The 18,063-nt window shown below is 40.1% G+C and overlaps 1 protein-coding gene across 1 annotated transcript in view; it reads right to left on the bottom strand.

The window, feature by feature from the left end:
- Positions 1-621: 621 nt before the first annotated feature.
- slc24a3 (solute carrier family 24 member 3) overlaps positions 622-18,063 on the bottom strand; it is a gene marked incomplete at both ends in the record, with an annotated part of 97,951 nt that continues 80,509 nt past the window's right edge. The window contains 15 exons of the mRNA XM_080037274.1: positions 622-771; positions 996-1,061; positions 2,479-2,591; positions 4,126-4,240; positions 4,686-4,852; positions 6,036-6,288; positions 7,018-7,178; positions 7,937-8,064; positions 8,912-8,965; positions 9,140-9,165; positions 9,371-9,445; positions 9,888-9,991; positions 11,015-11,099; positions 11,622-11,696; positions 15,096-15,172. Coding sequence (XP_079893400.1) covers positions 622-771; positions 996-1,061; positions 2,479-2,591; positions 4,126-4,240; positions 4,686-4,852; positions 6,036-6,288; positions 7,018-7,178; positions 7,937-8,064; positions 8,912-8,965; positions 9,140-9,165; positions 9,371-9,445; positions 9,888-9,991; positions 11,015-11,099; positions 11,622-11,696; positions 15,096-15,172 — 1,649 coding nt within the window. The remainder of the gene's footprint in view (positions 772-995; positions 1,062-2,478; positions 2,592-4,125; positions 4,241-4,685; positions 4,853-6,035; positions 6,289-7,017; positions 7,179-7,936; positions 8,065-8,911; positions 8,966-9,139; positions 9,166-9,370; positions 9,446-9,887; positions 9,992-11,014; positions 11,100-11,621; positions 11,697-15,095; positions 15,173-18,063) is intronic.

Genomic DNA, 18,063 nt, shown 5'->3' with positions numbered 1-18,063 from the left:
GCTTATATCGTTATTACTCTCATCTAATAGCTTTTAAAAAGACGGGGGAAAAGGTTAGCAGCTCGTAAACATTAAAACTTCCACACAACCGGAGTTTAAAAACGGAGGTCCTCACATCAGAATCAAGAAATAGTCTGACAAAAAAGTGATGTTGTTGTTGTCCTCCTCAGTGCAGTCCTGTGTGAGGACCTCTAGCCAGTCAGCCATTTTCCATCTCCGCTCCTGTAATTAATCCGACACTGGTCCTGAGCAAACCACCAGAGCAGCTCGTTATTGCGCTGAGCCAGAAAAGAACGGGCCTTAAAAAAAAAGGGTCTCTTCTCACAAAAGAGACAGAGTGCGAATCAGACCCAGTGTCAAGTGGTATTTTGCTAAATGATTCTTCTTGCTGCCGATTCAATTTAGAATGATACTTTCTGGTTTTCATTCCCATCATCAGGCTTACTATTTAATACGAATTCTTCAAACACAACTTCTACTTGGAGTGTGTGAGCACATATGTTCATCGATGTGTTTGTGTTTGTGTGTGTGTGTGTGTGTGTGTGTGTGTGTGTGTGTGTGTGTGTGTGTGTGTGTGCGTGTGTGTGTGTTTGCGTTTGCGGTGTGTTTGAGTGTTGCGTCTCAGTTGTCCCGGCAGGTGGGCAGGTTGACAAAGGTGAAGACGTTGTATTCGATGAGGCAGGAGATACACAGGAAGACCGAGTAGAGGAGGAGACACGTGAAGCCCAGACGCTTGTCCAACGTCCACTTGTTTAGGTGAACTCCCAGGACCTGGACACACACACGCACGCACACACAAAGATGGGCGGATAGAGACAAACACATGGAGACACATGCACACACACACACACACACACACACACGCACACACACACACACACACACACACACAAAGATGGGCGGATAGAGACAAACACATGGAGAGAAGACAGAAATCTGTCAGAGGCACAGAGTGTTCTGCTTTGAACGTGTGCAACATGCTGTTGTATACTCACAGTGAGAAACACTGAGCCAAGCAGCAGTCCCACAGAGAAGATCAGCCCTTTGCTGTTCAGTTTGATCTGCAACAGGAATATATATGTGACACATTAGGAATGGTATATCACTACGAAGAAGTATAAGAAGAACAACAATACTTTTAGGAAATCCTTAGCCAGAGTCGACTACCGACCATCGCCCGAAAATGGAGTTGGCCGGGTTAGTCAGCTCCAATTTAGGAGACGCGGTCAAAAAGTGAGAAGAACACACCGAGCCGACTACAAACTCGCTGTACGCTCTGCGCTTGCGCGAGATGTAATGTCTCCATAACAGCAGGTGGCGCTAATCTGTATTGTGGCCCAAAGGAAAACGAAAACCAGAAATGACAGGACAGCTCTCTAGACCAAAACACAGAGCACAGTCATTGTTGTAGTGATACGATACTGTTGTCAGCTCTCGGGCTTTTTCTTGTGGAAGAAGAAAGATGTCGCAGGCAAAAAAGAAGGAGAAATCGCCTTTTATCTGGTTTGTGTACCATCCTCACTTCCGGGCTTCACTGATTCGCTAGCCCTCCACCAATCACTGACGGGAGACAGGCAAGTTTTTTAAAATCCTTTTTAATAGCCTACAACTGTAGTCAAGGTTGGAGGTGTGCGTTGTCTGGGCGATGTCTGATGAAGCCTAATAGGCCTACCACCCAATAGAAACGCAGATAGGAGACGCACGTCAATCTACAAACCAATCAATGTCCAGTACTGGGAGACACGCAGCCCATGTAGGTGATAAACACAGGACGTAGGTATGTCATGGAAAGTTCTTTAGTGTGCTCGCATGAAATACAATGTGAAACCAAACCTTAGCAGATCAATTCCATACAGTGGACCAATGACCTTGGTGGGGACATTTAGGTGTGAAAACGCCCTTAAATAGAGGAAGCTTTACGCCTCGCTTCCACATACGTATGTCACTCGTGTCAGTTTTACGGATGGTTTTTCCAGTGTCCGACGGAAGAAAGTGTGGGGGTCCGTGTCTGCAGCGATCGCAGGCACTCTCACTTGTGTCTTTAAACTAATAAATCTGCCTGTATTTCATATCAAGTACTTTTAAATCATCTAACTGACTTGACAATCAACAAAAACTGAGTGGAAATACATCAAATGTAAACTAACCTAGCAAAACCTCCAAGCGGTCTCTCCGTAATCCACGTAAAAAGTTACATTTTTTGAACTTTTAGTACTTTTAGTACGGACATACCGGATAGAAATATTACGGAGGGGATGAGTTTTGGCGGCAAACGGACATTACAGAGAATCACATAGGAATGAATGGACTTTCAGTCGGATCCGGTTGGATCGCATACGAGAATGTACGTATGTGGAAACAAGGCGTTATTAGTAGTCACACAAGTTATTTTCCAAGAGAACACAGAGACCAGTGGGTTCTGGAGTGATACTGAGAAGAAGGGCTTGTGAAGAACACCAATGAGTGCGCTATACTTACATCTGAACCATAGCTGATGGCCAGAGTCTTCAGAGTCCAGGGGAGACCAAGGCCCACTAAGATGTCAAACACGTTACTGCCGATGGAGTTGGACACCGCCATGTCTCCCATTCCTGGAAAAAAAGAGAGACAGAGTTGTGTCACCAATCATATTTTCCAATTGTGTATTCTACAAGGTGTGTGGTATTCACAAAATGCAAAGCAAAAGCAATTCAGCGATACGAAAGAAGTAAAATAATGTATTCTTTATATATACAGACACAGGAGACTCATGGACTTGTGACAGTGGGAGAGCCCCTAAGTCCTCACAGACTTAACGGACATTGGGATATTGGCCACAGCATGAAAGGAAAAGTGAGTGGTCAACGAAACAAACGTCCCACAGAAACAACAGAGCCATGAAGGGACAGCAGCTACAAAGCCAGGGGTGGACAGCGGTGGCCAGGGTGAGTCCGTACAAAGACAGACACAGACGTTTAAATATTTGATGACAGGAGCAAGAATAAACACAGATGAAAGGATGGAGGGAGGGACCCCTCACTCCACTCCACCCAGTCTCTGTCATCATCTCCCTGTGTGTGTGTGTGTGTGTGTGTGTGTGTGTGTGTGTGTGTGTGTGTGTGTGTGTGTGTGTGTGTGTGTGTGTGTGTGTGTGTGTGTGTGTGTGTGTGTGTGTGTGTGTGTGTGTGTTAAATGACAGCTCAGGGATGGTCTTGACTGATCGATTCCTCGAGTAGCGCTCGTTTCAAATGATTTCGAGTGGTGAAAGAGGAAAACCATTTTTTGTGTGTGTGCTTGTGTTTTTGTGTGGCCTTTATTTTTTCCCTTCAACAAAATAAAATATTTCGAATCAATATAAATGTCCAATCATTTCAAAGCAGTTTATAAGGTACACGTAGATAACAGGTGGGAGATGAAACCAGTCGCTCTCAGTCACTGAAGAGACTCCAGGTGAATGCCAGGTGCTCTATCCACTTGGAATGTCACACACAGGGGAATAACTAGGCCTACTTCAGGCACACTTGCACCAAGCCAAGGATGGTTAAAATCACAAAAAGCCGACCGGTTTGTAATGTTCAAATAATGAGTAGGCCTAATTAGTTACGAGTTCTGCTGCTTTGAGCCATTTATAAACATTATTATTATTTTATTATTATTCATTTAAATGGTATCATTTATATTATTTGCTTCTTTAACAATGGTGACATCATTATTTGGTTTGTTACTACAGATGCCATGCTTCTTTTTATTCTTTATTCTTTTTCCTCAACGCCGACCTACACCCTCATGCTCAAGTAAATTGTGACCTGCCTATTTCTAAAAAAAAATCTAAGGAAAAGGTGTTTGAACTTGTGGAAAATAAATCCTTATAATCATTATGTAAACTGTGTGTGACTGTTTGACAAAAAGTATTAAGCGTTGGGTAAAGGCTTTGTTGCTGTGTATCAGATTGCCGTTCTTACAGTAGATAATAGATTAGCAAGTAATGGATTGATCCTTGAGGAATGCGTGCCCATCCCTACTCAGTAAACAGTCATTTTGTTTATGTGTGTGTGTGTGTGTGTGTGTGTGTGTGTGTGTGTGTGTGTGTGTGTGTGTGTGTGTGTGTGTGTGTGTGTGTGTGTGTGTGTGTGTGTGTGTTCTTACCTTGCCGTGCCACTATTAGACTGGCCATACAGTCAGGGACGCTGGTGCCAGCTGCCAGGAAGGTGATGCCCATGATGACATCTGGGATCCCGAGAGTGAAGCCAATGATTGTAACCTGACACACACACACACACACACACACACACACACACACACACACACACACACACACACACACACACACACACACACACACACACACACACACACACACACACACACACACACACACACACACAAGACACAGACAGCCTATTACTGCTTGTATTTTGCCAGAGCTTTAGTGTCCTAATAATAAAAACACTTAGCATTACTTTTAAGCATTAAAGTTTGCTGACTTTTTTGCCATATTAACTTTATCAAGTTGTTCTATTTAAATGTTGTACCTACAGTTTGTTCCACTATTCCCAAAATAATTTAACGACAGCATTCACCCGCTAATGGTAATGATGCTAATGTGTCTGCTTGCTGTCTAAACAACTAACTTGTTAGCTGTGTCCATTTGAATATATAGAGAAGTTCAAAGCAAAATGGGTCTATGTGTAATGTTGATCTCTCACCATCCAGACCATGATGTAGGAGAAGCCAGCGATCCACACTGTGGAGGCAGCGAAGGACAGCATGAAGCAGTTGTCCCAGCGCGGCTTGTTGCAGTTGGGGACGGTGAAGTAGAGCAGCAGGCACAGAGGCCAGGCCAGCAGCCACTTCAGCTTGTTACACACACCCGCTGCAGACACACACACACACACACACACACACACACACACACACACACACACACACACACACACACACACACACACAGGGCAACGCACACACTGTCAAATCTCTCATACACTGACTTTGTGAAGAGACAGATTATTACTTCCTCTCATATTATTATAATAATAATAATAATAATAATAATAATAATAATAATAATAATAATAATAATAATAATAATAATAATAATAATAATAATAATAATAATACATTTATTATATATAACGCTTTATTAAGGTACTCAAAGACACTTTACAGTAAAATGAGAACATAAGGTGTCACAATAAAGCCAACACACAATAAACAAAAGCAAAGACAAGTATAATGAAAATAAATGTAACTGAAACATTTAAATAAGCATATAAAATCAGGTGCAATGTAAATATGTAAAATAATTATGTAATGTAAATACGTCAAACTAAATGTTTATTATCATTGGCTGAAGGCTCTTCTGAAGTGTATTTTGATTAGTGATTTGAATGTGTCCAGGTCGGTACAATCTCCAATGTGCATGGGTAGGGAGTTCCAGAGGAATTATTAAAAATTTAAACATAATTTCCTTACAAAACTGTTAAAAAACATTTTATTTTTATTTTTTAAATGAAGATTCCTGTGATTTTACTTCTGTCTGTTTAGCTTTGAAATGTGAAGTTGTATACCACAATGAATCGTTTATTCTAAGTTATGAAAAGCATACTGCACACATGATGGCGTGTGAGAGGAACCCTACCATGTTGAACTATTTAAGGTCCAAAATAAATCATGATCGCATACTCTTTCTTTTTTCTATTCTACATACTACATCTGACCATAAAAAAAAATCTAGTTTCCGTGCAGTAGGCATAAACTTGAAACATATACTTTTACTTATTTATTTCATCATAGCATTGCGCCTTGATCTTGCCTCTTGCTTTTATATCCATCGCATCCCTGTTTGTTTTCAAAATCGCCCAAATAGGATGCTGTTTTCAACACAAAAAATCTCGTCCGGTAGTAGGATGTAGTAGACATTCAGGTAATTCCAACCATACTAAATCTTGCCACAAGAATCGGGACATCCCAAATAGTTTTTTTCTACCATACTAAATAGTAGATAGTATGGTAGATTGGAATGCAGCCCATGTTTGAAAAGTAAAAACGCTTGGTACCTGGGCACTGGAAGGGCACAAAGGGTCCCTCTCCCTCCTCCTCCTCCTCTTCCTCCTCGTCGTTCTCGTTGTTCTCGTTGTCCTCGTTCTCCGTCTCGTTGCCGTTCTCTCTGCCGTTCTCATGGCGACCACCGTCATGGCGGCCGCTGCCTGCCCTCTCAGCCCCGTTCTCCACGCCGCGCCTAGTCACTCCTTTGACCGACACCTCCGAGTCACCGTTGGTCAATGTCCGCGTGTTGATAAGACGCTGTCTCTGTTTCAAACACACACAAGCACACACGCACACACGCACGCACACACACACACACACACACACACACACACACACACACACACACACACACGTTAAACCAAAATACTGAGGCCTGATCATGTAAACCACCAACAAAGCTTCAAAGTTAGCTGTACATTTAGGAATGTAACAGTTTTATAAAAAGCTGTGGCTAGATAAAGTTAAAGCCAGTGAGAGTTTTTTTTTTTTTTTGCCGAAACAGACAAAATAAGTAATCAGTCGGAATTCGATTTTTCCCTGAAATGGTTCCAAACCCTATGAGTAGGTCTGAGGGATAATGCAGCAGTAGATTGGCTTTAAAGTGTTTTTTGTAAAAGAGTGAAAACTTTTGTAAAATGAGATTGACCCTGCGTTCCAATCCCCATACTTTCCAACTATTCAGTATGCCAGAAAAAGATTTAGGATGTCCCAATACATGCACGTCAATTGCGGTATGCTAAAAATACCTAGATGCCCCATGAACTCTAATAGCTTTATTCTTTACATTTCTCAAAATAAATCTTCCTTATCTGATTTGTTTTTCCTCCTGTGGCCCTTACACTCTTCTGTACTTTAGTATGTAGTGTAGTACAAAGAAGAACTATGTGAATTGGAACACAGGGAATGTTTTGGACAGAATGGAAAAAAGCACTTATTTTTTTCCCCACTCAGAAGTGAATGTAGACTTGTTGCGCCTGTGTGTCCCCTAACCTCTGTGATGATCATGCGTGAAGCCATGGTGAGCCTGGTCCTGGGGGAGAAGTGGCTGGTGATCATGATCCTCATGCCGGCCTCGGAGAAGGACAGCTGGTGGGGGTACGCCGACAGCAGCTCATCCACCATCAGCACCGACGGATTCCTGTGGTGGTTCGCTGTATGAAAACACATGAAATATCAACTATTATATTCCAACACTTATGTAATATAGCTGCTACAGTAGAACGTATAGTTCAGTACACACACATTCAAATCCTACAGGACTGATGGAATCGCTCAATAAACACATTTAGCGACACATTCTAAAGCTGAGTAAATAACATGTATTTCTTTCAGTACTGCACACTGTATCAAACTCAACAAAGTGGAAACACTAAGGTTATAGCTAAGGAGGCTAACGCTAAAAAGGTATCAAATGTCCAGGAATAAGGAGATAAAAGGCTTTGTATTGTCTAATATTTGTCATACTGTTTACACGCACAGCATATACACTCACCGGCCACTTTATTAGGTACAGCAGTTCATTTTCTTGTTAACACATATAACGTATCAGCCAATCACATGGCAGAAACTCAATGCACTTAGGCATGTAGACCTGGACAGGACAACTTATTGAAGTTAAAACCGAGCAACAGAATGGGGACGAAAGGGGGTTTAAGTGACTTTGAACATGGCAATGTTGATGGTGCAAGGCAGGATGGATCCATGCTTTCATGTTGTTTTACGAGTTGGAAGATAGCCTTTTGTTTTTATGAGCAATTGAACAGGTGTACCTAATAAAGTGGCCGGTGAGTGTATATACTACATATATATATATATAGTATATACACTCACCGGCCACTATATATATATATTTTGACCATATAGTGAAATGATTTAAGGTGTGTATTTGGACAGTGCGTCCAGCTTGTACCTTTCTTCAGTAGGACAGCAGTAGCGTCACAGCCGTCGTCTAGCTCTCTGTTATTGGCCGCTCCGTTCCTCAGACTGGAGGAGGACTTCTGCCGCCTCTCCAGAAAACGCACAATGTAGGAGTTCATCCTGGAACATACGTCAGGTCAACTCCAATTCACTTTTTACTGTAACATTCATACACAGCACACGTGACACTGTTATCAAGTAATATATGATATAACGATTATTTAATAATCATTATGTAAAGTAGTCTTTTTATCTTTTTTATTAACATGAAATAACTCTATTTAAACCCCTGCTCTCTTCTGACTGGCTGCAAGGTGTGCATTATTTTCAGGTTACAGAGAGGCTCCGATAGTGTCCTCCTTAGCATTGTAGTTTCATTCTCATACACAGGAAGCTATGTGATGTTTACTCCAGCACTGAGTCAATAGGGGCTAACACATTGTTTGGAAAAAGCTAAATTTAAAATGTATAATACACACTTTTTGGTTATAAATGGGATAATTCAATGGAGGCAAGTGTATGGAGATAATGCAGTCAATGCAGTATCTCTAGTTGCTTTACAATAAAAAAGGTATGCCTGATTTGTCTATGTCTATGATAAACTTTTATTGTGAAAAAGGAAGCAGGAAGTGACTGCTTTAAATAAGTTCTGACCTATCACACCCTGCGTTCCAATCCCCATACTACCATACTATTTAGTATGCCAGAAAAAGATTTAGGATGTCCCAATACATGCAAGTCAATTGTAGTATGCTGAAAATACATAAATGCCCCACTAAATCCAATAGCATTTTGGAGTATTCGTCTTTATTCTTGACATAATGAAAAAGAAATCTTCCTTATCTGATTTTTTTTTTCTCCTGTGGCCCCTTAAACTCTGCTGTACTTTAGTATGTAGTGTAGTAAAAAGAAAAGGTATGTGATTTGGAACACAGGGAAAGTCCCAAACGACGCCTAAATGACTTACTTCATGATCAGAATGTAGACCAAGTACATCAGGACCAGCGTGAGAGCTTCCCACCTGGAGACACAGTTTGGTATCAACGTTAGCACATGACATCTTGTACATTTCAAGCTGTGAGTTAATCAGTCATTGATAAATCAGTCATTGAGTTAATGTTAGTCATTGATATGTGGTAAGTTTTTCTGTGGTCGATAAAACATTTATAAAAAAATTGCTTAAGAAATGACTTACCAAACCACTTTTTCATCATAAATGAACTGCAACATGGAAGGGAGGTAAATGACAGAGAGGTGGAAATCATCAATCTTGAATGGGTCATTTATACGGCTTAATCAAGGCATAATTTACAGGTCACAATAAAATGGGTCAATAGTTCTCTACCCAAGAGACAGTCAGGATGGATTTTTGAATGAGTATTATGTTAATGTGACAGGGTTCATGTTGTATCAAGCTGGTCCTTACCACTATCAGAGCAGTGATAGACAAGGTGTAGTAGGATGAGTCTCTGATCAGAGGCCAGCGGGTCAAGTGTATTGTCTGAGAGAGACAAACAGACAGATAGATAGACACACACACACACACACACACACACACACACACACACACACACACACACACACACACACACACACACACGGGAGAAGGAGTTAGACCATGCTAATACTTGCCTGTGTGTGTGTGTGTGTGTGTGTGTGTGTGTGTGTGTGTGTGTGTGTGTGTGTCTATGTAAAGGAAAAAATTAAGTATGCTTCTCTTTTACTCAGGGTATTACAGCAGTGAGTGACTCAAACGCAATTGCCGATAAAAAATAAATGCATTTTGGTATATTCTATGTACCCATGTATAAGGTGGCCATCACAGTTCAGTTTGTGCTTCTTCTTTCATTACGTTCTCCTGGATACATACTTATACCTGCAGTGTGTATCAAATGCTTGCTAGACATTTGTGTGAATGAAATATTGCTGCTGTGTTGTTGTACCTGCACGGTGAATATCCCACACACTCCGATGATGACGAGGATGTTGAAGACGGCAGAGCCCACGATGGTGCCCACTCCGACGTCCCCCTTAGTGATGAAAACACCTAGACAGCACACACACACACACACAAAAGATTAAAACACAAAACAATCACTGAATCCTGTTTGGGTAATGTGTGTGTTAGGGCTCTGTCTTGTGAGTACAATCTTAAAGCTTAATTAATCATACAGGTTTCATATCAAAGTAAGTTTATATTTAGATAGAAAATGTTAATCCATTTAACCTATTGATGACGGCTGCTGCGCGATGCCACATTGGCTCTCCTGCCTGATGCTGCGTCGCGCAGCATTATAACTTTATCTAATTTTCATGGCATTCCCAGCATAGAATGCACTGTCATTGGTTCAAATGCACATGAGGTGGGTTTTGTTGATTTTTTTAAGACCACGTGACCACCCAAAAGTTGTGTGGTTTGCCGAAAATCATGTCAATCAAAAAAATAAAAAATTAAAAAATTAAAATAAATAATAAAAAAAATACGCCAGCTTTGTCGGCGACAGAACAGTTAGTGGCGTTTGGTGCGCAGAATCAAGGTCTACTATAGACTACTGACGAAAATCACACAACACATTGCATCTATTTATTAACAATATTTAATAATTTTCTAATTCATCTAATTTTGACGATTTTTAGAAATATTTGTTGGTTTGTAAGCGCTAAGGGAGCATGTTTAAATAAAACCTGTGAACCTTAACTTTTAAATGTATTTTATTTCATGTTTCTATGTGCTACACAGGCTTAGATATTAAGGTTTTGGTAGACTTGACAATTCGTACTATTTTTTCAGAAAACCCTCAGGCATTAAGGACATGCATCCTAGATTGCCATAGTCATCAATGGGTTAAAGAGATAAAAGGTTTCATATTGTTTAGTCATTCATTTTCTCTCTTTCATTTTGCCCTTTCTATGAACCTCTGGATACCATCTCTTATTGCCTCTCCAAATAGTTGAATAAGCTCAAAGGACAAAATAATAAATTCGGTTTAATTCAAAAGCTTAATATGACAAGATAAAGTTATATTAGTGTGTGTGTGTGTGTGTGTGTGTGAGTGTGTGTGTTTCTCACCAATGACAGAGGTGAAGAGTTCAGGCGCTGAGCTGCCTGCTGCCATAAAGGTGGCTCCTGCTACATCCTCACTCAGCTGGAGACGCTGGAGGAGAGAAGACAAATAGAAAAAAAGAAAGAAAGAAAGAAAGAAAGAAAGAAAGAAAGAAAGAAAGAAAGAAAGAAAGAAAGAAAGAAAGAAAGAAAGAAAGAAAGAAAGAAAGAAAGAAAGAAAAAAATGTTAGAGCCAATAAGTGAATCATTGTCAATATATAATAAATATTTAGTTAAAAATGATTCAAAACTGCCAATAGTAATTTCCTGTTTCAAGGTCATAATGCTTAAAATAAATACATAACAATAATAATAAATCATAACTCATTTATCTTCCATGTTTTAGATTTATATGCTATGACATCACTGTTTAGTTCAAACTGTAACGGGTGTAACTTTATCAGTGTGGAGTCTGAAGAGGAGTGTCACTACAACTATTCTTAACAATGCATTACTTAGAGGGAGAGAGAGAGAGAGACAGAGAGAGAGAGAGAGAGAGAGAGAGAGTGTGTGTGTGTGTGTGTGTTGTTACATTTTCTCAGAAGTGTAGTAATGACCTGTACTGTTTTCTTACCTCGCATATCTTCTCTAGTGAGGGTACGAAGTAGTCGTCACACACCAAGGCCAGGGCGTAGAACATGTAGACCGCCTGATGGACACACACACACACACACACGCAGGCACACACAGCGGTGAGGGCGAGTTAACACAAGATACCTGCTGAAACATTTGTGCTCCATTTTCTCTCTTTAGACCCTGGAAACCAATCTGAATGAAATGGACTAAATACACTTAGATTACATCAAATCCAAGACAATTAAAGTGGCAAAAATTAGACATGCAACTCTTTTCCTTTACGATGAGACTGAGGCTGTTAAAGTTATCATCTGAACAGATTTCTGTCTTTCCAACATCTTGAAATTTGTAGTTTTAAACTTGTAAATAATACAGCCACCTTATTGCAAAATGTTGTGTTTGAAAATAAATAGTGCTGTCAGTTTAACGCGCTATTAACGGCGTTAACGCAAACCCATTTTAACGGCGTCATTTTTTTTATCGCGCGATGCACTGAATTGCAAATTATGATATGTTTGAAGAAATACACTGAATTACAAGGGTGTAAGAGCATGTAGGGTGATAAGAGCATTACAATGAGAAAAAATAATTGAACAAAAAGAAATCAAGGGACATTTAGGCTAGAATAGATAAAAATGCGATTAATCGCGAGTTAACTATGACATTGATGCGATTAATCGCGATTAAATATTTTAATCGTTTGACAGCACTAAAAATAAATGATTGTTAAATACCTCTATCTTAAGTAAGAAGAGGCAAGTTACTCTTAATTTAAAGTTTCAGTAACACTCCGTTTTCTCTTTCGTTTTCTCTCTCTAAGCCAACTTTCAATGTCAACACCTTGATTCAAATGTAAGCCCCATGGAAAAGCTTTTGGTTTAGATTGTGAATTAGTCGTTGACATTTTTTGTCCTTTTGTCCAGCCAGCAGCTGAACAGAGCAGTGGTGCCGGAAAAAACTGTGTCCATTAATTTGTGATGAGTTGTTTATTATAGCCTGTTGCACTCTGGGTAATATATGTCAGCTGTCAGAAAAATGCCTTACATCACTCGAAGCACACATCTCCGTTAAACCCCAAAAGGAAGAGTCACTGAGAAGCTATGCAATCTTTTAACATCTAACTCTGTGGATTATAAGTAACTGGGATACTGTTGGTACAAATAAACATCTCAAGTGACAAGTGAATTCAAGTTCGTTGCTAGGTGTACTCTATGTTGATTGGTGAACAGACCATTCTCCATTAGGTCATTTTGGGGGAATGACGTAACATCTGTCTGAACTGTCTGAATCCTTAGACAGTCAGTCAGTGTGTCCTCACATCACACATAAGCCTCTGCTCAACATCTGCCAGACACTTTCCCATTGCAACGCACTCACAGCCCACTGTGTGTGTGTGTGTGTGGGTATAGGGTTATACTGCAACTCACATTCACTCCATTACTATCCCAGGCCATAACAGGCTAATATACTTATACAGAACTTAATTCCTCAGAAGACGAAAATTGCTACACTGGAAATCCAGACAGACTTAACGGTTTGGACTAAGATTTTGCTTTGAAGAAGTATCAGAAGACTAGCACTCACATGTTTCATTAGCAAGAAAGATGTACTTGCGGTTTTGTCGACCAGATAAGGCAAAAGTTTAATTTACCAGTTAGCCCCGTTGGTTGCTTAACAATGTGTATTGCTCTGATTGGTCGTAGAAGGTCGTAGTGCTATCCAATTGTGTGCAGTGGTATTTTGAAAATGCATGGGTTGGTGCCGCGCCCTTGAGATGGGAAGGTCTATTGCTCATTGCCAGACCATTCATCCTTCTAGATGTGGATCTGGATTTCCAGGCTGGAAAACTGCACCAATCAGTTAGTCGGTTCTGTCTGTTCTGTGATGCCCTGTTTTGTGCTCTGGGGTTCCGTCCTGTTTATGTTGTTGTTTTTTTACCTTTTTTAATTGTGTTTTCTTTTAACATTGATGTCAGGGGACTACTAATGAAAAATAGCATTTTGGCTAATTCTGGTATTTTTAACCCACGCATAACCCTATGTATGTGTTTTATTAATTTGCACTGTCAGGTGAAAGTCTGGTAATACCGGTCTGATCCAGTATTTTGGCTTAATATCAAACTGGTTTTGACATTTGTCCAGCCCCTACTCAGGCCACAGTTATATCAGTACTTACATGAGTCATTCTCATCATTTTGCGGATTTTTTATGTATCATATTCTAAGAAAATACTATTCTCACTCACTAATAACTTTCAAAAGTATCTCTTTTGTTTTTTTGTTGTTAGGATTTGCTGTTTTGTCAATGGAACTCAGCTCCTCCTGCACAGATAGTTAACATTAAGAGCATTCTGGTGTCTCACAGGACAAGGCTTTTTTTTTGGGGGGGGGGGGGGGGGGCGTTATGATCCATCGACAGAGCAGTGATTGGAAAGAAGCCTTAATGTGAATTTAGCAAATGAGAATATTTATTTTAATTAAGAGAATCTGGGCAATAGAACAGCATGTATGACGTTACTCTGCTGTTGCGTGAATAAAATGAGTAATTAGTAATTAATTTTACATTATGAAGATCCACTGAGTCAATTGTAAGAATAGGTCATTCCACCTTCCATTATGCTTTTCTTTACCCAGCCTTTATTTTGATTTTATTTTATCTTTACCTTTATTTATACATGTGAATCCCATTGAGACCGGAGACTCTTTTGCAAGGGAGACCTGTTCCTATTCACACGTAACCATTCACACACACATTCATACACCGATAGCAGCAGGCTAACTATCGACATTCACACGAGGCAAGGTGGGTGAAGTGTCTTGCCCAAGGACACAACAACCATGACACAAGTGGCAGGGCGGGGATCGAACTCCTAACCCTTCGATCATTGGTCGACCCGCTCTACCACCTGAGCCACAGTCGCCCCAATGCACAACAATAGCCTTTATTTGTTCAATACTGGCTATTATTTGAATATTTATAGTATAGCTTGTAACTTGACTGGCACATAGGCTGCACGTTACTATAGGTCCGAGTGAGGATATTTTCAGTTGGGTTTGGTGTTACTATAAGAACAAAACTAAAGCAGAGATTTTCATGACAATTCATGGCAATCCATTGGTACACACATTAAACTGTTACACTGTAGAGTTACAGTTGACCTACAACTGCAGTGATCTAGGCTATAGCTAAATCATATGTATGTGTGCAGTGACAGTATACTGTATATGGTCTTTACATTAATAAATAGAAATAATTGAGTAGCTGTTGCATAAAAAGCCTCTTAGATACATCTGAGCACTGAAGCCCTGGGAGAAAATATCAGCAGTAATTATTATTAATTTCTTCATAAATAAATAAATAAAGAACAAGCTTTACAAACAGTGGCAGGGTGTGTGTTTGCGTGTGTGTGTGTGTGTGTTTGTGTGCGTGTGTGTGTTTGTGTGTGTTTGCTTGTGTGTGTGTGTGACACTTACAAAGAGGACGTGCAGGCCCACAGCTCCTTCAACGCGCTCCTGGTTGGTGAAATAATCCCGGGGGAACTCGTGGATTGCTGCAGAGAAAACACACACACACACACACACACACACACACACACACACACACACACTGTAATACTGAAAGGAGCACAGTATGAAAAATAAACTGCAGATGAGAGGAGAATATATCCTGAGGGACTTCCATCCAAACAAACATAGAAAAATAAACATGTCAATAAAGTCATCTTGACATTCACAGATATACTGTAGTTCTAATGGACAGCTGAATGTAATATAGACAGAGGACAAGAGATATAAGCACAAAAGTTGAGATCCAAAGCTATACATAAGGAAAGGGAGAGCCCATCTATTTTTACATGATCTGTCTCATCTTTTCTTTAAATAACTGCCTTTACCTTTTGGCTATTTTCATTTCATTTTTCATCGAACTCTCTAAATGCCAATTATAGATAAACACCCCGCGGCGAGGACAATACAAAGAAATGACAAGCTCATGTTGCACAATACAATACAATACACACAATTTTATTGACTGTTTTTTTTTCATTTTCATAATACCTTGATATTAACTTGATTTCTAAAAAAAGTCAGCCATATCATCTTTCTTATGGTCATTTCAAGCAACAAGTGGCACTATGTATTAAACAGAAGAGGGGTGGGTGGGTAGATGGCCTTTGTTTCTGTGCTATTGGTCGGTTTGTATATGTTATTTTTTTTACATACTATTTCTATTGCCTTTTTTTGTGGTGCTTTTCTATATTGTACAAAAAAGAAAAAAACTAGTTCCACAATAAATGATTGAGTCCTCCAAGAGGCATACTATTGCCAGTGGTGGAGAAACTACAATATGGTACAAGGTTACTGTCAGCTCACATCTTGTCAGGTCGCACTGACCTTTGACCTCTAAAATTGTCATGGTCCGTCTTGTCCTGTCTTGTTTTTTGTGGTTTCCTGTTTTATTTTGGTATGTCTGTCTTGTTTCCTCCCCATGTCCTGTCTAGCTTCCCTCTTGTTGATTGCTGTTCCCTTCCCTGATGTGTTTCACCTGTGTCTCGTTATGTCTTGTATATATACTCTTTGTGTTCCTTTGTTCCTTGTCGGTTCATTATGGTGTTTGGTGAGGCTTGTCTCCTGTGTTACCTGTGTCTCTGCCTTTTTGCCTTGTGGCCTATTTTGCCATCTGGAGATTTTGTGTTTATGCCTGTTGTTTTGGAGCTGAATAAATGACCTTTTACTTTACGTCTGCATTTGGGTCCTGCTTGCCTGCCTGCCTGCCTGCCTGCCTGCCACACACCGTAACAAAAATCAGTTCATCCTTGAGTCAGAGTGGCCATTAAAGGAATACGTCACCGATACAGAACCAGCGTTCTTTCATTATAAAATCGCTATTATAATATAATGAATGAGGTTTTTCTTCCCTCAGCCTTTTCTCAGGCTAGGATGAACTGATTTCTAAAATGTTTGCACATTTATACTACATAGGATCTCAGAGTTAAATACACCTTCATATTCCCACCGGTGAAGTAGGTCTTTAATGCAAAGTTTGAAGAAAATCCCTCAAAGGGTTCTCAAAATATTGCGTTCACGATACACAATGTCACAGAGACCTTTGACACTTGACCTCCAAAATCTAAAGAGTTCATCCCGAGTCAAAGTGTGAGTTTGCAGGCATACAATTAGGACAAACTATTTCTTATTCATTTCATTTATAACATTTAAATTTGCATCTTGCCTGTATATCCATAGCATCGCTGGTTATTTTTGCCTCTGTCGATGTGACGTAGCATCAGCTGCAGAGATGATTGTCAAAGCGTTGCAACAAAACAAAAAAAACACGCTAATTTCCACACTAAACATCACAACCAGATGTAGTGTGTAGGGCATCAGGGTATTTCTAAGCATGCTGAAAATGAAATCATCACGTATAATTTGGACATACTAAATCTTTCTCTAGCATACTAAATGGCAAGGACAGAATCCTGGTATGCCTCACACGTCTCAGCTCAGCTCTTGCACACATATGCCATGATTAGGAGTCAGTGACGTTCAGGGACCACAGGGGCTCCGGCCATGAATCAAAACCTGCACCAAAAGGATGAGGTGCCATAGAGTTTGAATGGAGTGTTCTGCACATGCTCAGTGTGATTTAGCCCTAAATGAGATATAGCATTCTGACCCCACAACATATCAGGGAACTAAACACATACCAATAGCTTACTAAGCAGCTAAGACAATGGTTGATCAATACATATACATGTCAGCACTAAAATCTTTTGTTGTGAATGTGGTCAACACACTGTGTATTTGTTTTAATTCATTTTTTTCACTGGTGCATTTTGTTCTGTTTTACCTTAGTTAGTCAGTTCTGTTTGTTCTGTGGGGTTCCGTCATGTTTAATTGTATTTTCTTTTAACATCGATGTCAGGTGACTACAGATAGAAAATGTCCTTTTGGCTAATTCTGGCATTTTTAACCCATGTTTGATCATGTGTTTTATTAATTTGCACTGTCCGCTTCTTAAATAAACTAAATTGAATTGAATTGAATTGAACATCTCTGTCCATCCATCCTCCACCCCTACACAGGCGACATGAGTCCATCACCGTCCGTCAGCAGTGGGACAAACGCAACATGCCAAAATATGCCACAATATTCATCCACAGCCATCATGTGCATTTCCTGTTGCACATGAGTGGCTGCAAGATGAATGGCCAGGCTAAAAATAGACTCAGCCCAGTGTGTGTGTGTGTGTGCGTGTGTGTGTGCTTGTTTGTGTGTGTGTGTTTGTTTGTGTGTGTGTGTGTATGTGTGTCTTTCAGATTAGCTTGGCTTGCTCTGTGTGTGTGCTGTGATGTGTGTGTCTCTTTCCACTGTATGTTGGGTCTGCTGATTGTGTGTGTGTGTGTGTGTGTGTGTGTGTGTGTGTGTGTGTGTGTCTGTGTGT

This window comes from Ammodytes marinus, assembly GCF_949987685.1.
Source record: "Ammodytes marinus genome assembly, chromosome: 11".
Classification (NCBI taxonomy): Eukaryota; Metazoa; Chordata; class Actinopteri; order Uranoscopiformes; family Ammodytidae; genus Ammodytes; species Ammodytes marinus.
This window is presented reverse-complemented; position numbering and strand designations above follow the sequence as displayed.